This window comes from Pseudophryne corroboree, chromosome 6 (genome assembly GCF_028390025.1).
Source record: "Pseudophryne corroboree isolate aPseCor3 chromosome 6, aPseCor3.hap2, whole genome shotgun sequence".
NCBI classification, from domain to species: Eukaryota; Metazoa; Chordata; class Amphibia; order Anura; family Myobatrachidae; genus Pseudophryne; species Pseudophryne corroboree.
Genome location: NC_086449.1, coordinates 379,744,532 through 379,770,415, shown reverse-complemented (window position 1 = coordinate 379,770,415; position 25,884 = coordinate 379,744,532). Strand labels below are relative to the sequence as shown.

At 49.5% G+C, this 25,884-nt stretch overlaps 1 protein-coding gene across 1 annotated transcript in view; it reads left to right on the top strand.

Annotated features, from left to right (window-relative positions):
* LOC134934577 (collagen alpha-1(VII) chain-like) overlaps nt 1-25,884 on the top strand; it is an 817,258-nt gene that overhangs the window by 63,553 nt on the left and 727,821 nt on the right. Inside the window, exons 13-14 of the mRNA XM_063929986.1 lie at nt 1,188-1,307; nt 12,667-12,825. Coding sequence (XP_063786056.1) covers nt 1,188-1,307; nt 12,667-12,825 — 279 coding nt within the window. The remainder of the gene's footprint in view (nt 1-1,187; nt 1,308-12,666; nt 12,826-25,884) is intronic.

The window sequence follows — 25,884 nt, the reverse complement described above, 5'->3', positions numbered from 1 at the left end:
AAGCCCTTATCTGATTTTCCATTCGGACAGGGCGGAATTGAGGACTCGTCCTCAGTTTCTCCCTAAGGTGGTTTCAGCGTTTCACCTGAACCAACCTATTGTGGTGCCTGCAGCTACTAGGGACTTGGAGGACTCCAAGTTGCTAGACGTTATCAGCGCCCTGAAAATATATGTTTCCAGGACGGCTGGAGTCAGAAAATCTGACTCGCTGTTTATCCTGTATGCACCCAACAAGCTGGGTGCTCCTGCTTCTAAGCAGACTATTGCTCGTTGGATTTGTAGTACAATTCAGCTTGCACATTCTGTGGCAGGCCTGCCACAGCCAAAAATCTGTAAATGCCCACTCCACAAGGAAGATGGGCTCATCTTGGGCGGCTGCCCGAGGGGTCTCGGCTTTACAACTTTGCCGAGCAGCTACTTGGTCAGGATCAAATACGTTTGTAAAATTCTACAAAATTGATACCCTGGCTGAGGAGGACCTGGAGTTCTCTCATTTGGTGCTGCAGAGTCATCCGCACTCTCCCGCCCGTTTGAGAGCTTTGGTATAATCCCCATGGTCCTTACGGAGTCCCCAGCATCCACTTAGGACGTTAGAGAAAATAAGAATTTACTTACCGATAATTCTATTTCTCGTAGTCCGTAGTGGATGCTGGGCGCCCATCCCAAGTGCGGATTGTCTGCAATACTGGTACATAGTTATTGTTACCAAAAAATCGGGTTATTACTGTAGTGAGCCATCTTTTCTAGAGGCTCCTCTGTTATCATGCTGTTAACTGGGTTTAGATCACGAGTTGTACGGTGTGATTGGTGTGGCTGGTATGAGTCTTACCCGGGATTCAAAATCCTTCCTTATTGTGTACGCTCGTCCGGGCACAGTATCCTAACTGAGTCTTGGAGGAGGGTCATGGGGGGAGGAGCCAGTGCACACCAGGTAGTTCTAAAGCTTTACTTTTGTGCCCAGTCTCCTGCGGAGCCGCTATTCCCCATGGTCCTTACGGAGTCCCCAGCATCCACTACGGACTACGAGAAATAGAATTATCGGTAAGTAAATTCTTATTTTTACAACCTAAAAGTGTTTGTTTTTGTTTGTTATGCCATGACTTACACATAGTGGGTTTCCACGATGTTACACTTCTCACTATCACTGTCTTTAATGTCAGTTGCTGAATCTCATTATGTTTTTGCAGTGGCTTCAAGTTCAGTGCAGAGTCTGAAAGCAAGTACAGTAACCATCAGCACAGCATTGATCTCATGGAATGCAGTACCTGGGTCCACAGGATACAGGCTAGTATGGGGCCCAACTCCAGGTACACATTTATTCATTTGAATCTTTATATATAGATTTTGTTAGTTCTTTAATAATATAAGGAAAATATTGAAATTATTCCCTGAAACACAAACACAACTAATCAGGATCTGCTGGAATGATGAAACTGCTGAATGTGTACTCTGGCATTGTACTGCTACTGCCTAAATCCATGTGCAGACTTGGACAGATCTTACACTTGCGACTCCTTCAGCTTAGAGAGGTGGAATGTGGGGTGAGGAAATGGTCAGACACAGTAGTTAGCGTACAGTCAGGGTCGGATAAAGCCCTCAGGGCTCAGGTCACTTAACACAAGGGGGCCCTTACCCAGTTGTCAGCCAGCGCAGCCCCCCCTTCACCCGTACCTTGAGGCAGCAGTGCAGGTACTACATAAATATATATATATAAATATTTATATATAAAAAGCACACACACATATCTACAGTGTATACTTGCCTATACATTTATCTATATACATACAGTATATATCTTTAGAGATGTGCACCGGAAATTTTTCGGGTTTTGTGTTTTGGTTTTGGGTTCGGTTCCGTGGCCGTGTTTTGGGTTCGAACGCGTTTTGGCAAAACCTCACCGAATTTTTTTTGTTGGATTCGGGTGTGTTTTGGATTCGGGTGTTTTTTTCAAGAAACCCTAAAAAACAGCTTAAATCATAGAATTTGGGGGTCATTTTGATCCCAAAGTATTATTAACCTCAATAACCATGATTTCCACTCATTTTCAGTCTATTCTGAACACCTCACACCTCACAATATTATTTTTAGTCCTAAAATTTGCACCGAGGTCGCTGGATGACTAAGCTCAGCGACCCAAGTGGCCGACACAAACACCTGGCCCATCTAGGAGTGGCACTGCAGTGTCACGCAGGATGGCCCTTCCAAAAAACACTCCCCAAACAGCACATGACGCAAAGAAAAAAAGAGGCGCAATGAGGTAGCTGTGTGACTAAGCTCAGCGACCCTAGTGGCCGACACAAACACCTGGCCCATCTAGGAGTGGCACTGCAGTGTCACGCAGGATGGCCCTTCCAAAAAACACTCCCCAAACAGCACATGACGCAAAGAAAAAAAGAGGCGGAATGAGGTAGCTGTGTGAGTAAGCTAAGCGACCCTAGTGGCCGACACAAACACCTGGCCCATCTAGGAGTGGCACTGCAGTGTCACGCAGGCTAGCCCTTCCAAAAAACACTCCCCAAACAGCACATGACGCAAAGAAAAATGAAAGAAAAAAGAGGTGCAAGATGGAATTGTCCTTGGGCCCTCCCACCCACCCTTATGTTGTATAAACAGGACATGCACACTTTAACCAACCCATCATTTCAGTGACAGGGTCTGCCACACGACTGTGACTGAAATGACGGGTTGGTTTGGACCCCCACCAAAAAAGAAGCAATTAATCTCTCCTTGCACAAACTGGCTCTACAGAGGCAAGATGTCCACCTCATCATCATCCTCCGATTCATCACCGTGTACATCCCCCTCCTCACAGATTATCAATTCGTCCCCACTGGAATCCACCATCACAGCTCCCTGTGTACTTTGTGGAGGCAATTGCTGCTGGTGAATGTCTCCATGGAGGAATTGATTATAATTTATTTTAATGAACATCATCTTCTCCACATTTTCTGGAAGTAACCTCGTACGCCGATTGCTGACAAGGTGAGCGGCGGCACTAAACACTCTTTCGGAGTACACACTTGTGGGAGGGCAACTTAGGTAGAATAAAGCCAGTTTGTGCAAGGGCCTCCAAATTGCCTCTTTTTCCTGCCAGTATACGTACGGACTGTCTGACGTGCCTACTTGGATGCGGTCACTCATATAATCCTCCACCATTCTTTCAATGGTGAGAGAATCATATGCAGTGACAGTAGACGACATGTCCGTAATCGTTGTCAGGTCCTTCAGTCCGGACCAGATGTCAGCATCAGCAGTCGCTCCAGACTGCCCTGCATCACCGCCAGCGGGTGGGCTCGGAATTCTGAGCCTTTTCCTCGCACCCCCAGTTGCGGGAGAATGTGAAGGAGGAGATGTTGACAGGTCGCGTTCCGCTTGACTTGACAATTTTCTCACCAGCAGTTCTTTGAACCCCTGCAGACTTGTGTCTGCCGGAAAGAGAGATACAACGTAGGTTTTCAATCTAGGATCGAGCACGGTGGCCAAAATGTAGTGCTCTGATTTCAACAGATTGACCACCCGTGAATCCTTGTTAAGCGAATTAAGGGCTCCATCCACAAGTCCCACATGCCTAGCGGAATCGCACAGTGTTAGCTCCTCTTTCAATGTCTCCAGCTTCTTCTGCAAAAGCCTGATGAGGGGAATGACCTGACTCAGGCTGGCAGTGTCTGAACTGACTTCACGTGTGGCAAGTTGAAAAGGTTGCAGAACCTTGCACAACGTTGAAATCATTCTCCACTGCGCTTGAGACAGGTGCATTCCACCTCCTATATCGTGCTCAGTTGTATAGGCTTGAATGGCCTTTTGCTGCTCCTCCAACCTCTGAAGCATATAGAGGGTTGAATTCCACCTCGTTACCACTTCTTGCTTCAGATGATGGCAGGGCAGGTTCAGGCGTTTTTGGTGTTGCTCCAGTCTTCTGTACGTGGTGCCTGTACGCCGAAAGTGTCCCGCAATTCTTCTGGCCACCGACAGCATCTCTTGCACGCCCCTCTCGTTTTTTAAATAATTCTGCACCACCAAATTCAAGGTATGTGCAAAACATGGGACGTGCTGGAATTTGCCCATATTTAATGCACACACACTATTGCTGGCGTTGTCCGATGCCACAAATCCACAGGAGAGTCCAATTGGGGTAAGCCATTCTGCGATGATCTTCCTCAGTTGCCGTAAGAGGTTTTTAGCTGTGTGCGTATTCTGGAAAGCGGTGATACAAAGCGTAGCCTGCCTAGGAAAGAGTTGGCGTTTGCGAGATGCTGCTACTGGTGCCGCCGCTGCTGTTCTTGCGGCGGGAGTCAATACATCTACCCAGTGGGCTGTCACAGTCATATAGTCCTGAGTCTGCCCTGCTCCACTTGTCCACATGTCCGTGGTTAAGTGGACATTGGGTACAACTGCATTTTTTAGGACACTGGTGAGTCTTTTTCTGAGGTCTGTGTACATTTTCGGTATCGCCTGCCTAGAGAAATGGAACCTAGATGGTATTTGGTACCGGGGACACAGTACCTCAAACAAGTCTATAGTTGGCTCTGCAGTAATGATGGATACCGGAACCACGTTTCTCACCGCCCAGGATGCCAAGGCCTCAGTTATCCGCTTTGCAGCAGGATGACTGCTGTGATATTTCATCTTCCTCGCAAAGGACTGTTGGACAGTCAATTGCTTGGTGGAAGTAGTAAAAGTGGTCTTACGACTTCCCCTCTGGGATGACCATCGACTCCCAGCAGCAACAACAGCAGCGCCAGCAGCAGTAGGCGTTACACGCAAGGATGCATCGGAGGAATCCCACGCAGGAGAGGACTCGTCAGAATTGCCAGTGACATGGCCTGCAGGACTATTGGCATTCCTGGGGAAGGAGGAAATTGACACTGAGGGAGTTGGTGGGGTGGTTTGCGTGAGCTTGGTTACAAGAGGAAGGGATTTACTGGTCAGTGGACTGCTTCCGCTGTCGCCCAAAGTTTTTGAACTTGTCACTGACTTATGATGAATGCGCTGCAGGTGACGTATAAGGGAGGATGTTCCGAGGAGGTTAACGTCCTTACCCCTACTTATTACAGCTTGACAAAGGCAACACACGGCTTGACAAATGTTGTCCGCATTTCTGTTGAAATACTTCCACACCGAAGAGCTGATTTTTTTGGTATTTTCACCAGGCATGTCAATGGCCATATTCCTCCCACGGACAACAGGTGTCTCCCCGGGTGCCTGACTTAAACAAACCACCTCACCATCAGAATCCTCCTTGTCAATTTCCTCCCCAGCGCCAGCAACACCCATATCCTCCTCATCCTGGTGTACTTCAACACTGACATCTTCAATCTGACTATCAGGAACTGGACTTCCAGCACTTGCAGGGGGCGTGCAAATGGTGGAAGGCGCATGCTCTTCACGTCCAGTGTTGGGAAGGTCAGGCATCGCAACCGACACAATTGGTCTCTCCTTGTGGATTTGTGATTTCGAAGAACGCACAGTTCTTTGCTGTGCTTTTGCCAGCTTAAGTCTTTTCATTTTTCTAGCGAGAGGCTGAGTGCTTCCATCCTCATGTGAAGCTGAACCACTAGCCATGAACATAGGCCAGGGCCTCAGCCGTTCCTTGCCACTCCGTGTGGTAAATGGCATATTGGCAAGTTTACGCTTCTCCTCCGACGATTTTATTTTAGATTTTTGAGTCCTTTTTTTACTGATATTTTGTGTTTTGGATTTTACATGCTCTGTACTATGACATTGGGCATCGGCCTTGGCAGACGACGTTGATGGAATTTCATCGTCTCGGCCATGACTAGTGGCAGCAGCTTCAGCACGAGGTGGAAGTGGATCTTGATCTTTCCCTATTTTTGGAACCTCAACATTTTTGTTCTCCATATTTTAATAGGCACAACTAAAAGGCACCTCAGGTAAACAATGGAGATGGATGGATACTAGTATACTTATGGATGACGAGTGACTGACGACACAGAGGTAGCTACAGCCGTGGACTACCGTACTGCGTCTGCTAGTATAGAGATGATAATGATATAAAAATATATATATCACTACTGCAGGTATATATAATATAATGACGGACCTGCTGGACACTGTCAGCAGACTCCTAAACTACTAGTATGAAGAAGATAGAAAAAAAAACCCCACCACAGGTAGGTATACAATTATGGACGAGCACTGACGACACAGAGGTAGCTACAGCCGTGGACTACCGTACTGCGTCTGCTAGTATAGAGATGATAATGATATAAAAAATATATATATATCACTACTGCAGGTATATATAATATAATGACGGACCTGCTGGACACTGTCAGCAGACTCCTAAACTACTAGTATGAAGAAGATAGAAAAAAAAACCCCACCACAGGTAGGTATACAATTATGGACGAGCACTGACGACACAGAGGTAGCTACAGCCGTGGACTACCGTACTGCGTCTGCTAGTATAGAGATGATAATGATATAAAATATATATATATATATATATATATCTATCACTACTGCAGGTATATATAATATAATGACGGACCTGCTGGACACTGTCAGCAGACTCCTAAACTACTAGTATGAAGAAGATAGAAAAAAAAACCCCACCACAGGTAGGTATACAATTATGGACGAGCACTGACGACACAGAGGTAGCTACAGCCGTGGACTACCGTACTGCGTCTGCTAGTATAGAGATGATAATGATATAAAAAATATATATATATCACTACTGCAGGTATATATAATATAATAACGGACCTGCTGGACACTGTCAGCAGACTCCTAAACTACTAGTATGAAGAAGATAGAAAAAAAAACCCCACCACAGGTAGGTATACAATTATGGACGAGCACTGACGACACAGAGGTAGCTACAGCCGTGGACTACCGTACTGCGTCTGCTAGTATAGAGATGATAATGATATAAAAAATATATATATATCGCTACTGCAGGTATACATAATATAATGACGGACCTGCTGGACACTGTCAGCAGACTCCTAAACTACTAGTATGAAGAAGATAGAAAAAAAAACCCCACCACAGGTAGGTATACAATTATGGACGAGCACTGACGACACAGAGGTAGCTACAGCCGTGGACTACCGTACTGCGTCTGCTAGTATAGAGATGATAATGATATAAAATATATATATATATCACTACTGCAGGTATCTCCTATATAATAGCCCTATTCTGTGACCTTGTGATTCATTTGCTAACGCTGGGCGGAGTCACAACAGTGGGCGGAGTTATTCAAATGAGTCACAGAGATCTGGCCAAATCTACAGGAGACCAGGAGCAGAAGCAGATAGCATGGGCATTGGGCATGTCACAGGCAGGGGTGCATACCTCCATGCTTTCTGCAGGAGCTTTCTCCAGGCAGAAGGAGGGAAACACACTCGGCGAAAAGGGGGCGTGGCTTCACGGGAGGGTCCCCGTTTTCGTCAGTGAGGGGGCTTGCCCAGCGCTCTGTGAGCTGCTGGCATGCCCCCAGGGCTGATTATGAGTCTGGGGGGCCCAGGGCACTTGATACAGGGGAGCCCTATCTCATTGCTGTGCCTGCTGGGGATTGGGGGCGTGGCCTAATCGCGGCCCGCGCGGCCACGCCCCCTTATGCAAATTCCGATTTTTGTTTTTATTTTTTTTTATGGGATTTTGGCCCCTCAGCTAGGGCTAAATCCAGAGGAGGTGGTCGCTCCTCCCTACACACCCGCACAGGGAGAAGAAAGCAGGGAGACTGCTGCCTCCCTGCAACACCACAGACCTGCCAATATGCAGCAGCGTGTGCTGACTGTAGCACAATGCTGCCGCTGTTGCTGGCAGGACGGGGGGGGGGGGGGCTTCTGAGCTGGGACAGAGCTACTCCAGCCGGGGGGGCCTCTAAAACTGTGGGGCCAACGGTACGTATCCCCCGCCCCCCCCCCCTTAATCCGGCTCTGCTGCTGGAACCCCCCATTAATCCGTACCCCCTGATGCCCCCTCTCCCTCTGTCTCCACTATTCACCGCTGCTCTGCTAAGCAGAACAGCGAGTAAAGGAGCGTTCCAACTGCCCCCCCCCCCCCCCCCCCCACCGCAGGACACTGCGACCCGCGGCTGGGACAGCGGGACAGACCCCAAAAAATGGGACTGTCCCGCGAAAATCGGGACATTTGGGAGGTATGGGGGTGTGTGAGGGGTATGTCATACAGACAGACGGGCACCGGCTCACTGTGTGCTTGACCCCCCACATCGGCATACTCAGCAGGGTCTCTCTGGTGCGGAGGAGCGTCATTTTCTGACACACTCCACGCTTCCTAGCTGCAGTTTAGTGAGGCACCTGCCGCTGTGCAGGTTCCATACTGCCTCTGTTATCTCCAGCCCCGGCAACCCCACCGCTAGCTGCAGCGCTGCCACCCGCAGTGGAGTGCGCCCAGCTCATTCACACACTTTAGCTGGCGGGTAGCGCTGCAGAAATCCGAGCTGCTTGCAGGCTCTGACCCACTCCTCCCTCCAGCCGCAGCGTCTCCTGGGAGCTAACCAGTCACTCCCAGTCTCCCCTTACTACAGTGCCCGGAAGCCGTGAGGTCCGCGCCATGTGCATGCTATGACCCCCTCCTCCCTCCAGCCGCAGCATCTCCTGGGGGCTAACCAGTCATTTCCAGTCTCACCTTACCACAGTGCCCGGCAGCTGCGCGAGGTCTGCGGTGTGTGACTGAGGAGGGGGGGAGGGATGCGGACTGGCAGAGAAAGCAGGACTCCAGCCTGAGAGAGTCAGCCATGCCAAGTCTCCAGCAGCAGCAGATCCCAACAGGTTGGAATGGAACAGCAGCAGCCAGCAGCAGTGACTCCGGTAAGACACATCTGTCTGTCACCACTGTTTTGCCCTAATACCAATCTCTCCCGTGCCCTGTGTTCTGTCATGTCCCTGGCCTTGCCCTGCCACCCTTATTCTGGCCCTTTCACCCTTTTCCTGGCCCTGTCACCCTTATGCTGGCCCTGTTACCCCTATCCTGGCCCTGTCACCCCTGTGCTTGCCCTGTCAACCCTATACTGGCCCCGTCACCCCTGTCCTGGTCCTGCCGCCCCTACCCTGGCCCTGTCACCCCTATCCTGTCCCTATCATTTCTGTCCTGGCCCTGTCACCCCTGTTCTGGCCCCGTCACCCCTGTCCTGGCCCCGTCACCCCTGTCCTGGCCCCGTCACCCCTGTCCTTGCACCGTCACCCCTGTCCTGGCCCCGTCAACCCTGTACTGACCCTGTCACCCCTGTCCTGGCCCTGTTACTGCATACCCTCCAACTACCTTTTATGGCATGTACAGTACCCGCAGCGCCTCCAGACCTCTCCCCAATGCACCACACCTCCGCACCTTCCCCTCCACCACATGCGGCACTCCACCCCTCCCCCACATGCTGTGCCTCCAGACCCCCTACACCACCCGTGGCTCCCACTCCTCCACCCCTTCACCACCCACAGCACCTCCAGGCCCCTTCCACCATTTACCCCCCTTATACGTCTCCCCCCACACCTGCCCCCCTCCACCCGCAGCATCTGCAGACACCCTCCTCCATCAGCGGTCCCCCCCTCACCCACCCCTCCCCCACCAATGACACCCCTGCACCTGCCCCTCCACCACCTGCAGCACCTCCGGACCTCCTTTCCCATCCGCCGCAACACCCGTACCTGCCCCTACCCTACCCATGGTGCCTGCGGTCCCCTACCCAACCCCCGGCACACCCGTCCCTTCCCATCCCACAGCACCTCCGGAACCCTTCACCCATCCACAACATCCCCACACCTGCCCCTCTCTCACCCGTGGCACCCCTGCCCCTCCCCCACCTGCGGTGCCTCCGGACCCCTCCCCCATCTGCATCCCCCACTCCTCTGCCCCTCCCCCACGCGCAGCACCTCCCGAACCTTCCCCATCCGGGCCCCACCCCCACTTCTGCCTCCCCTCCACCCGCAGCATCTACAGACACCATCCGCAGTCCCCCCCGCACCCGCTACATTCTGTACATCGTGCCTTGCAGGTGCTGTTCACGCCGTCGCAAGGGGCTGCGCCTCCTTCACCATCGCACGCCCTTTCATTGTGCAATATTTAACCACTAACAAAGGAATGCAGGTAATACTCCATATAATACAAATATTAAACCCCAGAAAGGCATGCAAGGGTTAAGGGGGCGTAGCCCCTTGCGACGGTGTGAAGAGCGCCCGTAGGGCGCGATGAAGCACCTAGTATATAATATAATGACGGACCTGCTGGACACTGTCAGCAGACTCCTAAACTACTAGTATGAAGAAGATAGAAAAAAAAACCCCACCACAGGTAGGTATACAATTATGGACGAGCACTGACGACACAGAGGTAGCCACAGCCGTGGACTACCGTACTGCGTCTGCTAATATAGAGATGATAAAGATGATAGAGATGAACAAAAAAAATATAACACTACTGCAGGTAAATATTTATATAATATAATGAATGACGGACCTGCTGGACACTGTCAGCAGAATGCGTTTATAGAATAAAAAAAAAAAAACACCACAGGAGTGTTTAACTTTTTCAGGCAGACAATATACTGGTGGTCACTGGTCAGTCACACTGGCAGCAAAAGTGTGCACTGTACTCCTGCTATAACTGCACCCCAGTCTCCCCCACAATTCAGCTGTGTGAGCAGTGAGCACTCAGCACAGTCAGATATACATAGATATATCATGCAGCACACTGAGGCTGAGCACAGATATGGTATGGAGCGTTTTTTTCAGGCAGAGAATGGATTAAAAAAAACTAGCAAAACTCTGCACTGACTGTACTCCTCCTAACAGCTCTCCCCAATCCTCCCCACAATAAGCTAAGCAGCAATCAGATCAACTAACTAGTACTAACAGTAACTATAAACGGAGAGGACGCCAGCCACGTCCTCTCCCTATCAATCTCAATGCACGTGTGAAAATGGCGGCGACGCGCGGCTCCTTATATAGAATCCGAGTCTCGCGATAGAATACGAGCCTCGCGAGAATCCGACAGCGGGATGATGACGTTCGGGCACGCTCGGGTTAGCCGAGCAAGGCGGGAAGATCCGAGTCTGCCTCGGACCCGTGTAAAAAGGCTGAAGTTCGGGGGGGTTCGGATTCCGAGGAACCGAACCCGCTCATCTCTAATATCTATAGCTATTTATGTATATAGACATAGACAGAAATTAGATAGATATATATATAAACAGAGAGAGAGAGAGAGAGAGAGAGAGAGAGATTAGATAGACTAGGGATAGAGAGAGATTATAGTAAAAGCACTGAATGCATACCTGTGGAATGTGGCTGATCTTCTGGGAGCAGAGTCAGCTTATCTCGATGCAGCGTCCCCTCGCTGAAGTGCTGAAGGAAGCTGTGTAGTGCTTCCTCTGGGTCCTTTTAACAGCAGTCTTCAGAGCTTCTATGGTGCTGCAGGCGGAAGACAAGGAGAATCGTTCTTGCAAAGGCTGCGCTGCAACATAAGAGTACGGACAGAGCACAGGGGCCCGGGGGTACTTACCCCATGTGATCCCCCCTTGGTCCGACTCTGTGTACAGTAAAGGATTGTTCATGTAAATGCAGATGAGTTAGACCTGGACACAGCCACATATATTACCGTGTGGAGTGGTATCCAGTCACAGTCGCTCAGCACACATCTCCCCCGCATAGGGCAGTGAGTACTGGCCTTTAGTTTTGCTTTGGCAGCATGCACTGGCATCCTTGGTCTACTGACAGCGCACATACTGACACCACAACTTCCTCCACACACTTACATAAATCAATGGCTCAATCTCTTCTTTATTCCACCTTGAAAGATGTTCTGCATTGGCTAGTAGCGGTTAGACCTCACACATGGAATTATCTGTACAAAGTAGAAGTTTAATTCATGTAGGGCCTAATTCAGATGTGGTTGGAAATGCTATCACAGTAGTGATATCGCTGTAACAGACGCCTCCTTCTGCAGTAGTGATCCAACCTGCGTCCTAGGATGCGGCATCGTATCAGTCAGTCACCATCGGGTGAATTTACATGCACACTGGAGATGCCCCTGGGAACAAGGCATGGGTGCCACCAGAGGCGTCAGTAATGATGGTGACACCGGATGCGGGAGTATACCTTGTGCGCTGTGAATTGGAAAAGGAGGTGTGACCATGCAGGTAGTGGGTGTGTCCTCATGAGTTGTGGGAGTGGCTTTGCAGGCCTATCCCTCGTTTCATTACTCCGGGGGTCCCGGCGATGCGGGCTGACCCCGTAGACCAGTGTGAGTGCAGTGTCATGTAATGTCACAGTGCAGCACCCGACTCCTGTCACTTAGGTGGAAGACGCACCCCCGTTGTGACACCACTGGGTGCCATGTTCCCGGAGGCTTGCGTGGATAAAGTGCTTTCTTTTTTAATATTACTTTTCTTACCTATAGTAAAATACCAGTGATGGATGATCATTATCATCATCAAGATAGCATCTCCAACAGCTTAATGTTATGCGTGATAGTGTACCGTCATGCTTTAAGCACTCACACATACATTAAATCTGCAGATTCGCTTATTCGCAAAGCATATATTTTATTATACATTTATTATTCCTATATTATGTAACCACTGTATTTGATGGATAAACAAATGTAATAACATAATTGTTTATTATATCCATTCTATTATTTTATATATATCACTTCTTCACCTTTATTTTCCTTCTCTCCAAGACTTTTTTGGGAGGGACCGCCCCCGTCAGCTGGCGCTAAACAGTACATTTATTTCTTATGAGCTAAAAAACCTGGTACATAACACAGAATATGTCATCTCATTATATGTGCTTTTCGGTTCTGCGGTGGGGCCAGGCATCTCCACAACTGCCAGGACATGTAAGTGTTTCTGATCTTTCAAATACATTTGTTTAATTGTACTGTTCCATTCATTATAGAAAGGTTTAATTTTTTTAAGCAAGTTTATGTCATTACAATGTGAAAAACTCACGCAATAAATAACTCCATAATAAAATAAAACAAAGAACGCACATGCACATATTGTTTTTCATATATTCCTTTATTGCAAACTTGCAAATACATTCATTAAGGGAACAGGAAAAGAAACAGTACTCCTGGCTAGAGGCAGGGCTGCCATCAGAAATTGTGGGGCCCGAGACTGACAAAAGAGACAATGCCCTCAGCCCAGGGGCGGATTGGGAATCAAAAGTGGCCCTGGAAAAATTTCAAAAAGTGGCCTCATGTGGGCGGCACCGAAACAACTGTAGGTGGAGCCAATACCAAAGTAGGCGGGATTAATACTTCAAAATGTAATGTACATGGAGTTACACCAACAAAAGGCAGAACATGTTATATTAGCTGGATGTAACACTTTAAAAAGTTTAGAAAGTATTGTGTTGTAGCAGACAGAAGTAATTAAGAATTTAAAACTGGGGTGACATTTAAGCCTCTCCACACTCACTAAATAAATTGTAAGGCAATTATAGCAACTTCATGCTATATTCTGTTACAGTGGTTCTCAAGCTGGGTCCTCACGGGGCACAAGCAGGGGTGCCACGGGATGTTGTCCAGGACCAAAACAGTGATTGGTAGCCACTATCACTGGTTTTGCCTATTTTAAACGTAGGGACAGAGAAAGAGATGCAGCAGGGATGTATGGACAGAGAGAGGCCGCAGGGAAGTATGGACAGAAGCAGCAGGGATGTAGGGACACAGAGGCAGAAGTAACATATAGTAGGGACAAAAGCAGGAGGAGTATACAGTAGGGACAGAGAGAGAGGCAGCTATTAGTGGTGACAATGGGTGAGGGGTGAAAGGCTGTGAGTGATAAGGGGGGTAGCGGGTGTGGGGTGACAGGCTATGAGTGGGGGTAGCGGGAATGGGGTGACAGGCTCCGATTGGGGTCAATGGGAGTGGGGCGACAGGCTGTGAGCAGAAGGGGGTGTCGTGGGTTCGGGGTGACAGGCTGTTAGTGGTGGTAGTGGATATAGGGTGACAGGCTGTGAGTGGGTTTAGTGGGAGTGCCGGATAAAAAAATATACTCACCTGAAATCTAAGGTTTCTGTGACTGGATGGCTCTCCTCCGCCAGGGACAGGCAGAGCCGGATTAAGGGGGGGGTCCCGGGGATACGTACCCCCGGGCCCCCCTTTCCAAAAGGGCCCCCTGCCACGCCACAGATCGGATCTCTCTTCCGATCCAATCTGTGGTGCTGTACACACGCGCATGCAGGGGGGGGGGTTCCGAGTACCTAGAAACCCCCCCCTGGACGCCGATCCATCGGCGCTGCTTACCGATTCTTTTCGCGTGTGTGTGTGTGTGTACACAGTAAGGAGGAGCTCAGGCATGCTGCACCCACGCGGCTGCAGCAGCAGCTCTCTCCTTACACTACCAGTGAATGAAGTTGGCTGCTGGGTTCCTGTAGGGGGAGCTGCAGCGACAGCGCGCAGCTCCTCCCAGGCAGGATGTGGGTTATTTGAGAGAGACAGAGAGCCTGGTGAGGGCACGCATCTACCGTGAGGGCACTGGGCAAGCCAGTCAAGGTGCTTGTCACATATCTCGGGGGTGAGTCGTGGTCTGTAATAAAATATGCTGGCTGGGTAAGTGAAATACTGTTCCTATTACTGCAGCAGTGTGAGTGACATGTGGATGGCTGTGCTTCATTTTAATGGTGTGTGTATACTGTTTGTTTGTGTATGTATGCTGTTTGCATGTATGTATGCATGTATATTATGTATGTATGCATTTATACTGTGTATGTATGTATATATGCTGTGTGCATGTATACTGTGTGTGTGGCTGTATGTATGTATATATGTATGTATGCTGCGTGCATGTATACTGTACACTGTGTTTATGTATGCTGTGTGCATGTATACTGTGTGTGTATGTATGTGTGCTGTAGACTGTATGTGTGTATGCATCTATGCTGTGTGCATGTATAGTGTGTGTATGCTGATTTTGTAAGTATGCTACAGTACGTGTATGTATGGCGGTCCGGCACTCCTGACATACAAAATGATACTGAGGTGCCCTCTATAATTAATTGTAATACCAGTAAAAAAGGCAGGAGCACTCAGAGATTTTGTCAAAAAATTGTAATGATGCAAAGTCACAGCATATCAACGTTTCGGGGCCCATACATACATACATACATGTGCGGAAACCCCCCTCATGGAAATCCTGCGTTTGCCACTGCTGTAGAGATGTGCCCTGTGTTCCAGGGCACATCAGAGCGGCAGGGTGCAGGGGATCTGCGTCCCCTGCAGAGTACAGCGGTGGCCGGCGCTGGGGCAGTGTGTCTGTCCCCAGCGCCTGTCAGTAAGCGACGGGTGTCCGGTGCAGGGACCAGGTGTTTCCCTGCACCAGACTGGAAGTAGCGACGGGCAGCGGTGCTTCAAACTTGGCGCCGATTTGGCAGCCAATCTGAAGCGCTGGCGGCGGGAGTTCAAATACGCCGCCGTCCGCGAGCCAGTCACGGCTCGCGGGGTGCCGGCCAATCAGAAGATGGCGCGGCGAGCACCGATTGGCATAGGCATTGTCATAGGCCCCGCCCCCGGCATCTGAAGTCAGACGCCGGGCGGGAGCCGAAGAAGACGACCGCGTGGAAGAGCGCAGAAGACACCGGGCGGGCGCCGAAGAGGGAGGCCGCGCTGAAGAGCAGTGAAGAGCCGGACGGAGGGAGAAGAGCTCCGGTGGCTGCGGAAGAGGCCGGAAGACGCCGTGCTCCTGATAGAAGATGACCCGGACCAGGTGAGGCTGATCTCACCCCCCCCCCCCATCCTTTCCTCCCTAGACCTTCAGGGATCGGGCACTAGGCCCGTAGGTACAGTCAGGCCCTCCCGGCCTGTGGGTATGTAGTCGGCCCGTGGCCATTTATAGTCGGGCACTCCCGGCCCAAGGGCGCATGGTGGGAATTAGGCCCCGTTAATAGGTGTGATCCCCACCCCTCTCTTCAATAGGGGCCCCACTGTCTAAAGTACCCCGGGCCCCCCATGGTCTTAATCCGGCTCTGGGGACAGGCAGCTGTCAGCAGTCGCCAGACTGTGTGGTGACCTCCATTCTGTGGCTATGCAGCTCCACCGAAGTTCTTCTTCCCCTGACACAGCTTGGCATGCGGGTGATGTCATCACTAGGGGCGGATTTAATTCATTAAAAGACATTGGGAGGAAGAGCTGCTTGCCCCACCCTACTTACGTCTTTGGTGGGGACAGAGAGACAGACAGGGACAGACTGAGACAGGCAGTGGGGACAGAGAGAGACAGCAGGGACAGAGAGAGATAGCAGGGATATAGAGTGTCAGACAGGGACAGACAGAGAGATAGCAGGGACAAAGAGAGAGATCAGGCATAGAGAGAGACAGCAGGAACAGTGTGAGAGAGACAGCACGGTCAGAGAGAGACATCAGGCATAGAGAGAGAGACATCAGGCATAGAGAGAGATACATCAGGCATAGAGAGAGAGACATCAGGCATAGAGGGAGAGACAGCAGGGTCAGGGAGAGACAGCAGGGTCAGAGAGATAGACAGCAGGGACACAGAGAGAGACAGCAGGGACAGAGAGAGAGAAAGAGAGCAGGGTCAGAGAAAGACAGCAGGGACAGAGAGAAAGAGAGCAGGGTCAGAGAAAGATAGTAAGGATAGAGAGAGCAGAGTCAGAGAGAGAGAGAGCGCAGGGTCAGAGAGAGACAGTAGGTACTATGTAACATTACCAACTTGCAGTAATGGGCCCTACACACATACCGATCCGCCTCTGAGCTGCCCGACGGCGGATACGGCCAACCTGGTGGCAGGGGGAGTAGACGGGGGGAGTGAAGTTTCCTCAATCCCCGTATCACCCGGCTCCATAGCACTGCATGCTAATATGGACAATCTCGTCCATATTGGCCTGCATGCATAAGCGACGGGGCACCAACGATTAACGAGCATGGGGCTGCGCTTTGTTAATTGTTGGTGCCTCCACACTGCACGATATGAACGAGCTCTCGTTCCTTAATGAACGAGAACGTTCATATCGTGCATTTTATCTGCCAGTGTGTAGGGCCCATAAGGAATTACGGTTCCGCTCTGCTGAAGTCTCCCAGTCAGTGCAGCCATGCATGGGGGATGCCGTGGAGGAGTGGGAGTCGGAACCTGCGGCAGATTACATTCGCAGCAGTGTGAGGAGGTGGAGCCATAAGTAAGGAGAGAAAAGGGCAGTGTGCTGTGTGGTGTGACACGGCGGCTGCTGCTGCGTGTCAAATCAGCAAACATCCCCGACCGAGGTCACTCACCCACACTTGTGGAGATGACACACCTGCAGTACTGCTGCCTTCCATCCCTCCAGCCGGGAACCGCAGCGGCACAAATTGCTGATATGGCAGAAATGTTTTTAAAAAAAAATACACACACATGGTGCAGAGCCTCCAGGATCTGGACATCCCACCCACCCATGATGCTCCGTGGGCAACTTCCCCATCCCCACCCTTACATACTCCTATTGGCCCGGCAATGATATCGGGTGTGGCTACCCAGTTCCACACTCCCCGACTACCCCTACAGATCGGAGGCGGAGCAGTGGGAGGCTGGTAGAGCTCTTCCTTCAGTAAACACTCTTAAAGATGCTGCACAGGTTACACTGTCAGACCTGTCATGGCAGCCAGGGCAAGCACCCTGCTCGCCCCGACCTAGATACGCCTCTGGTTGTCCCTATCATTCACTTGTTTCCCCCCCCCCCCCAGATCTCCATTTATTTACCCAGACAGATCTCTATATACCACTGGTACTGTAGCCCTGCAGGCAGCATGTCAGTCTACAAAAAAATGTCCTGCAAGCTGCAATGCCAGTGGTACATGGAGATCTGTCTGATTGGAGCAATCAGGACAGACTCAATGCCCCATTTCTCAAGTCCTGGCTGCTTCTTCCCTCCCTGTAGACAGGCCAGCGTCACATCACAGTGGTGGCCCTGGAGCACAGAGCAGAATGAGGTCAGAGTAGACTTATACTACTCACCTCTCCCGCTGAACATCGTAGCCGTACTGTCTCTTCCCTTTCCCCTGAGGTATGCGCCAATGACGTTCGGTGCGCGGACCTCGTCTTCCTATCAGCTGAAGTGGTGGGGGCCGTGTCTGTTCTCCCATCGGTTGACGGCCGCGGCCCCCACTGTGTAAACCGGGTCACCTGGGTGGGATGGGGGCGGAGCCTGCTCTCCCAGCGGCCGGTGGCCGTGTCATACTGATATTACTCAGCACAGTATCAGTTGGTGAAGCGCGGGGGGGGGCACGTAAGACAGTCGGCCCCGCCCACCAATCCGCCCACCGGTATTCTCCCCGGTAAAGTCAGTGGCCAATTCGGGCCCACCTCAGCCCCTCCAAAAAAAAATTCTGCTGCACCGCTCCATCCTTTTGTGATGTCATACATTGTGATATTACATATAGGTGGCGTGTTGTGGACCTACAGGAACGGTTCACAGAGAGCTGATGCACATTTCAAGGCTAGTTTTGAGAAGTCCTCCCTCTGCATCAGCCCTCTGCAGCTCTCCAGGTATTGGTGCTAGGAGCCAGGGGTGGGCCCCCTTCTCTGTAAGGGCCCGGGACACCAGTCCCCACAGTCCCCACCTGATGGCTCCCCTGGATAGAGGTACACTCCAAGCATATACTAAGTTAGCGTTAATATAAATAATAATAAAAAAAACAATAGCACTGTAACAGTAAAGATAACAGATATATTGTATGTGCAGTGACAGGTCAAACATATAAATTAGCAATAGTCTTCCAAACAGTTTACAATATATTGTTTACTAGTAAATAACTGGAGGAGAAAGTAAAAAGATGTGAGGCAAGAGCCTCAAAGCAACTTGTAAAAAATATGTGCACCTGTGTGATGGATTTAGAGTTATTTATTAATAAAGGTGAAAAGTTGTTACTGTATGTGGTGGGCAGAAATATGTGAAAACTCAGAGAAATTCAAATAAGAATTGTAGTGTGCTGAAAAGTGGCACCAAAGACCTCATACATACAGTATATATCCATGTATGCACTACACAATAGGATAACGGTCACAACCTGGAAAACAAATTCTTATTACACAGTGATGTATAAACTAAATATCATAGGTGATGCACATATGATGGTTCATACAGGTAGAGAAATTTAGAGGAAAGGACAGAGTCTGTGTATTTAAATGGGTTGTAATTTACTGTCAACCGTTTGCCATGAAGCATTGAATGAGGGATGAGAGTTACAATACAACTGTACAGCATACAGTATGCTGGCAGAGTTGTCCCAGTGGACAGACCCTGATGCTATAGCAGTGCAGGGTAATATCAGTGGGGAACCACTACTAATGAGAATGCTGCTTAGTATAAGAAAACATACCTGTTAGTATTAATTCTCAGGGTGACTGAGGTACTGTATATGGTATAGGGAGTCAAATGTGAGCACAAAGATACCCCATGGGAGGTTAATCACGCAATTCGTTGGGGCTTGTGCACAAAAGCTCTTGATATCATTGTTGTTAAAGTGCTAGCTATTTTTGTTATTATTACTTCTACTAAAAGTGTTTATATTATTGTTTTTAGGTGCCCCTCTATGGGCAATATTCAGTTGATGTCGGATCTCTTCCGACGGAAAGGATCTGACAGTTCAGTATTCAATCTGAGGCCAAATCCGACAGGTTTTGGCAGTTTTCGACAATGTCAATCCGACTTTTTTTTAAAGTCGGATTGACTTTGTCGAAAACGGGAATAAAACCTGTCGGATTTGACAGCAAATCCAACAAAACACGTGGATCCGCAGCTTATCCGTCGATCCACATGTTTTCTGACAAGTCAGAATTGGCGACAAGTTGGAAAAACGTCAGGACCATTGAATTGATCGAATCATGATTCGACCTAAAAGCGTCGGAAACTGCCATCTTTCCGACTAGACGGCAGTTCCAACTTCAATTGAATACTGCCTTATATCTTACAAGCCAATTACACCCCCATTAATAAGTTGATTTATGTTCTTTGTCATAGTTTGAACATATATATTTTTCTGCAGCGGGGTACACTGGTAATCAACAGGGTATAATATCAGGGTGTAGAGTTGGATCTTGATCTGAGGCACTAACAGGCTAAAGCTGTGACTGTTCCCAGGATGCACTGCACCGCCTCCTCTATAGCCTCGCCTCCAGGCACTGAAGCTCAGTTTGTAAGTTGGTGCCTGCAGTGCAGGTCACTAACGGGCTTTTTAAGAAGAAAGTAGACTTCAAGGGCCGCAGCACAGGCACTAGATGCTGTGTATGTCATGCTGACATTGTGTGCTGCGACTCCATCACCTCCCCCAGTGGCACTGCATACTCCCGCGCCCTAGTTGCTGGGTACTTGCAGCGGAGGCGCTCCGGTCATCAGGCACACATCACCGCTGCTGCTCTCCTGGATCGCGTGGCCACACTTCAGGGAGGAGGTAAGAGGGCCGAAATCGCGATCCGGTCGCGGTCCCTGGAGATGGACCATGCCACTGGCGTGGTCACTGGCCATGCAGGGACCCCACTATATCCACCAGGTCAGGGAGCACAGGTCAGATTTACTAAGATCCGTTTATTATAGGCTCCATAGTACCCGGGGGTGAAGTCCAGCAGACGGAATAAGGCGCTGACCTGTAGCCCTGCCCCAGCTCCAGGAGCCATCTACAGCAGGTGTTCCCGCACTGGAGCTGCTTCTCTCTCCCTCACTCCCTGTCAGCGTTTGGGTGCCATTTCACAGAGCTGCACTGATCCTGGGACTGCTGGGCACTGTCTCATCAGCGCTGTGCATTTACAGAATACTTAAGTATTCTACATGTCATTTAGACAGCAGTAGTTAAGAACAAGTGCACTTCTATGTGAATATTTAGTACAAATATTCTGTGATATACATCAAGTGGTTAATGTGCATTGTTATATCTGTATACATACATATCTTTATGTAGTATTGCTAATCCAGTGCAGTTTTATTTTTTATATGTAATAATTTCTGCATTGTACCTGTGACTGTGTGTGCCTATAGCTGTTGTGTGGATTCTATTCTGTGTATCACACATATTGCTATCACTATATTTTGTGCCCTGGGGGTCCAAGTGCGTCAGGGTCTCATATACCATATAGTGTTCCACAGGATATACTGTTTTGTATTTTTCACTGTGTGTTTCAGTCACCTCATACCACTTAAATCCTCTGTTTGTGCTCTGCAATTGCAGTCACATATCTTATGGGGTTTTTGTCAGGTATTGCGTTTGTCTGGCTATATTGTACTGACATGCCCTAAGGCTACATTCCCAATAATGTCTGCTACACAGGGTGGGAAATCCGCAGACATTCCTGCATCATGCAGTGCTGGCACCACGGATTTACCTGAGGAAAAGATTTCTGCTGAGGGTTCAGGTACTGGGGGTTCTGCACCCCCTAGTCAGCACGCAGCACCTGTGGCAAATCAGGATCCACCTTGGGCTGCATTTTCAAATATGCTGACTACGCTTGTAACACGACTTATCCCCTGTGGGACCTCCTGTGCCATTACAGCCACATAGTGTCCCTGTAGTTAATCCACCATTGGTGGATACTCTGTCAACCCAGTTACAGCACTTAAATCAGTCCTTGGTTAAACAAAAACCTAACCCTCGCCCTACTGGGACCAAAGGGTTATCTAAGTGGGTCATTTCTTCCTCACAATCCACTATTATTTTGGATAATTCTTCCAATTCGGATGGGGAATATACTGATCCATCAGATGCTGATACTGCTGCTTCTGATGAAGATTCTACAACACAGGTTGATGATCCTGATCTAGTGGAGGCTCTCAAGCTGATTCTTCGATTGATGATGAGATTGACCCTCCTGATATGTCTAAGAAACCTGATAAGTTCAAACGTCAGAAGGTTACTAAATTAGTTTTACCACACTCTGACCATTTAATTGACATAAGTCAGGAATCCTGGTCTTCTCCAGGAATTTTTTTCCCTGTCTTAAAAGATGCTAGCTCATTATCCTGTCTCTGCAGAGTTGAGTAACAAGTGGGAAACCCCGCCGCCAGTGGACTCACATGTAGCCCGTCTTTTGATGTCATCTACTCTGCCTGTCACCACGTCGCCTCTTTGAAGGAACCGACAGATAAGTGTGTGGAGGGTTGCTTGAAGTCTATTTACACTCTTACAGGTGCTGTACATAGACCCTCTATGGCAGCCTCTTGGGCTGAAAAAGGCATTGAAGCATGGGTTCAAGCACTTGAGGAAGATCTACCTCTGATTTTTTTCTGACACTGCCAGACAATATCTGTCATATATTACCACAGCCTCCCACTATATTCAGGAGGCGGCCTCTAATGCAGGCATTATGGCGGCCAAGGCATCTACTACGTCTATCCTGGCTCGCCGGATTCTGTGGTTACGGTCCTGGTCGGTGGACCTGGACTCTAAGAAGACCTTGGAGGTGCTCCCTTTTAAGGGAGATATACTGTTTGGAGATGATCTGAACAAGGTTGTGACCGACTTGGTGTTGGTCAAGACTGCGTTTCTCCCAAGTACTAATCTTTCAGTTCCGAAAGGCTAAGAATACTACTTTTCGTTCCTTTCGACCTCCGGGTAAAGCAAAGGGTCAGGCGTACCCGAGACAGGCTTGCACTTCCAAATACTCTAAACCCAAACCTAAACGTTCTTGGCCCGCCCATCAGCCTGCTTCCAAACCGGACAAGCCTGCTGCATGACGGGGCAGGCCTCCCCCTGGGGGACCCCATGGTGGGAGGCCAACTTGTGCAGTTCGCCCAGGTATGGTTAAAGACCACTTTGGACGCCTGGGTGCAGGAGTGGTCCTTCACGGGTACGCAATCTCTTTCAAGAGATGCCCCTCTCGCAAGTTTTGCTCAACGGTTATCCCTTCAGATCCGTTAAAAGCACAAACTCTACTTTTGGTTGTCCAGTCCCTCCTGGATACAGGAGTGATAGTGCCGTTGCCTTTGTCTCAGAGAGGCAGGGGATACTATTCGACGCTGTTTCTAGTTCCGAAGCCAAATGGATCCTCCTGGCCTATACTCAACCTCAAATCTTTGAACAAATTTGTGAGGGTGTCCAAATTCCGTATGGAAACTCTGAACTCTATTGTACTGGCTTTGGAACCCAAGGACTATATGGTATCCCTGGACATACAGGATGCTTACCAACACATACCTATTGCCATGTCGCATCAGCAATATCTGCTATTGGCAACCTTCATTATCAGTTCCAAGCCTTGCCTTTTGGACTGACCATGGCTCCTCGAATCTTTACCAAGGTCACGGCGGTCATGACGGCCCTTCACCACTGTCAAGGTATCAGGAGCCTGCCGTATCTGGACGATTTGTTGATCATGGCGAACTCCCCAGAGGTTCTCCTCCATCATCTGGAACTTACGGTCCAATTCCTACAAGCCCATGGGTGGCTCATCAACTGGAAGAAATCCTCACCGGTCCCTGCTCAGAGCAAGGTTCACCTGGGGGCATTAGTGGACATACACAACCAACATTTGATCTTGTCTCCAGAGAAGGTCCTGAAACTTCAGAACAGAATTAGATACTTCTTCTCTCGCCAAAGAGTGTCGATACACTTGGAGATGCAAGTACTAGGCCTCATGGTGTCGGCTTTCGACATGGTAGAGTACGCTCAATTTCATTCCCGCCCTCTGTAGTGGTTAATACTTTCCAAGTTGGATGGCCTGCCTCACCGGATCAGGTCTCAAATAATCTCCTTGACTCCAGAGTTTAGTTTGTCACTGAGTTGGTGGCTACAGGACCAACAATTGAGCAGGGGTCGTCCCTTCTGGATCTCCAACTGGGTCCTCCTAACGATGGATGCGTCTGCAGGATTGGGGTGCGGTGTTGGAGCAACACTCTCTCCAGGGTTGGTGGACCAGGGAGGAATCTCTATTACCGATAAACATTCTGGAATTGCGGGCAGTGTTCTATGCGTTGACACTGGTCCTGCCTTTCATACAGAACAGGCCTGTTCAAGTACAATCAGACAATGCCACCACGGTGGCATACATAAATCATCAAGGCAGCACTCAAAGCCGCGTGGCAATGATGGAAGTGTCAAAAATTCTTCGATGGGCGGAATGCCATCTGCCAGCAATATCGGCAGTGTTCATTCCGGGGGTCCTCAACTGGGAAACGGACTTCCTCAGTTGTCAGGACATACATGCTGGGGAGTAGAGTCTTCATCCGGAGGTCTTCCAACTCATTGTGGACAAGTGGGGTCTACCAGATGTAGACCTGATGGCGTCTCGACACAATCACAAGGTTCCGGTCTTTGGAGCAAGGACAAGGGATCCTCAAGCAGTGTTCGTGGATGCACTGGCAATTCCATGGAACTTTTGGCAGCCATACGTGTTTCCTTCAGTGTCACTCCTGCTCAGGCTACTATGGAAGTTCAAGCAAGAAGGAGGAATACTGCTTCTAGTCACTCCAGCGTGGCCCAGGCGGCATTGGTTCTCAGATCTGCAGGGTCTCTCGATCGAGCGTCCTCTTCTACTTTCTCAACACCCAGACCTCCTCGTTCAGGGCCCTTGTGTTTACCAGGACCTGGCAAGACTGGCTTTGACGGCATGGCTCTTGAAGCTTCACTCCTGAGGGCCAAAGGATTTTCTGAGGCGGTTATTCAAACTATGTTGAAGGCCTGCAAACCGGCTTCTGCACGGATTTATTATAGGGCCTGGAATTCTTACCTCACCTGGTGTGCTGCTAAGAATTACTATGCATACAAGTTTAGTACTTACAGACTTCTGGCTTTTTTGTAACAAGGCCTGGATTTAGGACTTCGCCTGGCCTCCCTCAAGGTTCACATTTCTGCCTTGTCGATGTGGTTTCAGCGAAAATTTGTATCTATTTCTGACGTTCATACATTCACTCAAGGCGTACTATGGATTCAGACTCCCTATGTCCCTCCTGTGGCTCCATGGGATCTGTCTGTTGTTCTTAATGCCCTTCAAGAGTCTCTGTTTGAACCTCTTGAGTCTGTGGACCTTAAATGCCTTCTGCTTAAGGTCATTTTTCTGTTGGCTATTGCCTCCGCTAGGAGGGTGTCGGACTTAGGCGCTTTGTCCTGTCCTGTGTCCTGTCGTCCACCCTTTCTGATTTTTCAGCGTGAACGGGCAGTTCTTAGAACTCGCCCTGGTTATCTACCTAAGGTGGTGTCATCTTTCCTGGTTTGTCCTCCAAAGAGCGGTCTTTGGATGTGGTATGGGCTCTCTGTATATATGTAGAAAGGACTTCCTCTATCAGGAGATCAGATTCTTTTTGTACTTTTTAGTTTTCACAAACGTGGCTGGCCTGCGAATAAGCAGACCTTGGCCAGATGGATTAGAATGGTGATTGCAAAAGCCTATGCGCAGGCTGGACTCCCAGCTCCTGCTGCTATCAAGGCCCATTCTACTCGGTCTGTTGAACCTTCTTGGGCCGCCCGCCGTGGTGTCTCCGCTGAAAATTGTGTAAGGCGGCTACGTGGTCCTCCATGAACACGTTCATCAGGTTCTATGCCTTTGATACTTCCGCTTCCCAGGTTGCTTCCTTTAGACGCCGGGTTCTTGTGCCTGCTACAGTGCATCCCCTCCCATGAGGAACTGCTTTAGGACATCCCTGATGTTATTCCCTGTGGAGTACCAGTGTATCCCGCTGCAGAAATGGAGATTTATGGTGAGACTTACCATTGTTAAATCTCTTTCTGCAAGATACACTGGATTCTACAGGGCACCCACCCTGATGCACTTAGCATCTTTGGGTTTTGTATGGCATTAGCCGCTAGTCCCTTTTCCTGCCGTGAGAATGTGGGTCTATGTGACTAACATCTACCGTCTCTCTTACCTGTTACTGCATTGGACTGGTTAACGAAACTGAGCTCCAGTGCCTGGAGCAGGGGCTATAGAGGATGCGGTGCAGTGCATCCTGCGAACAGTCAAAGCTTTAGCCTCTTGGTGCCT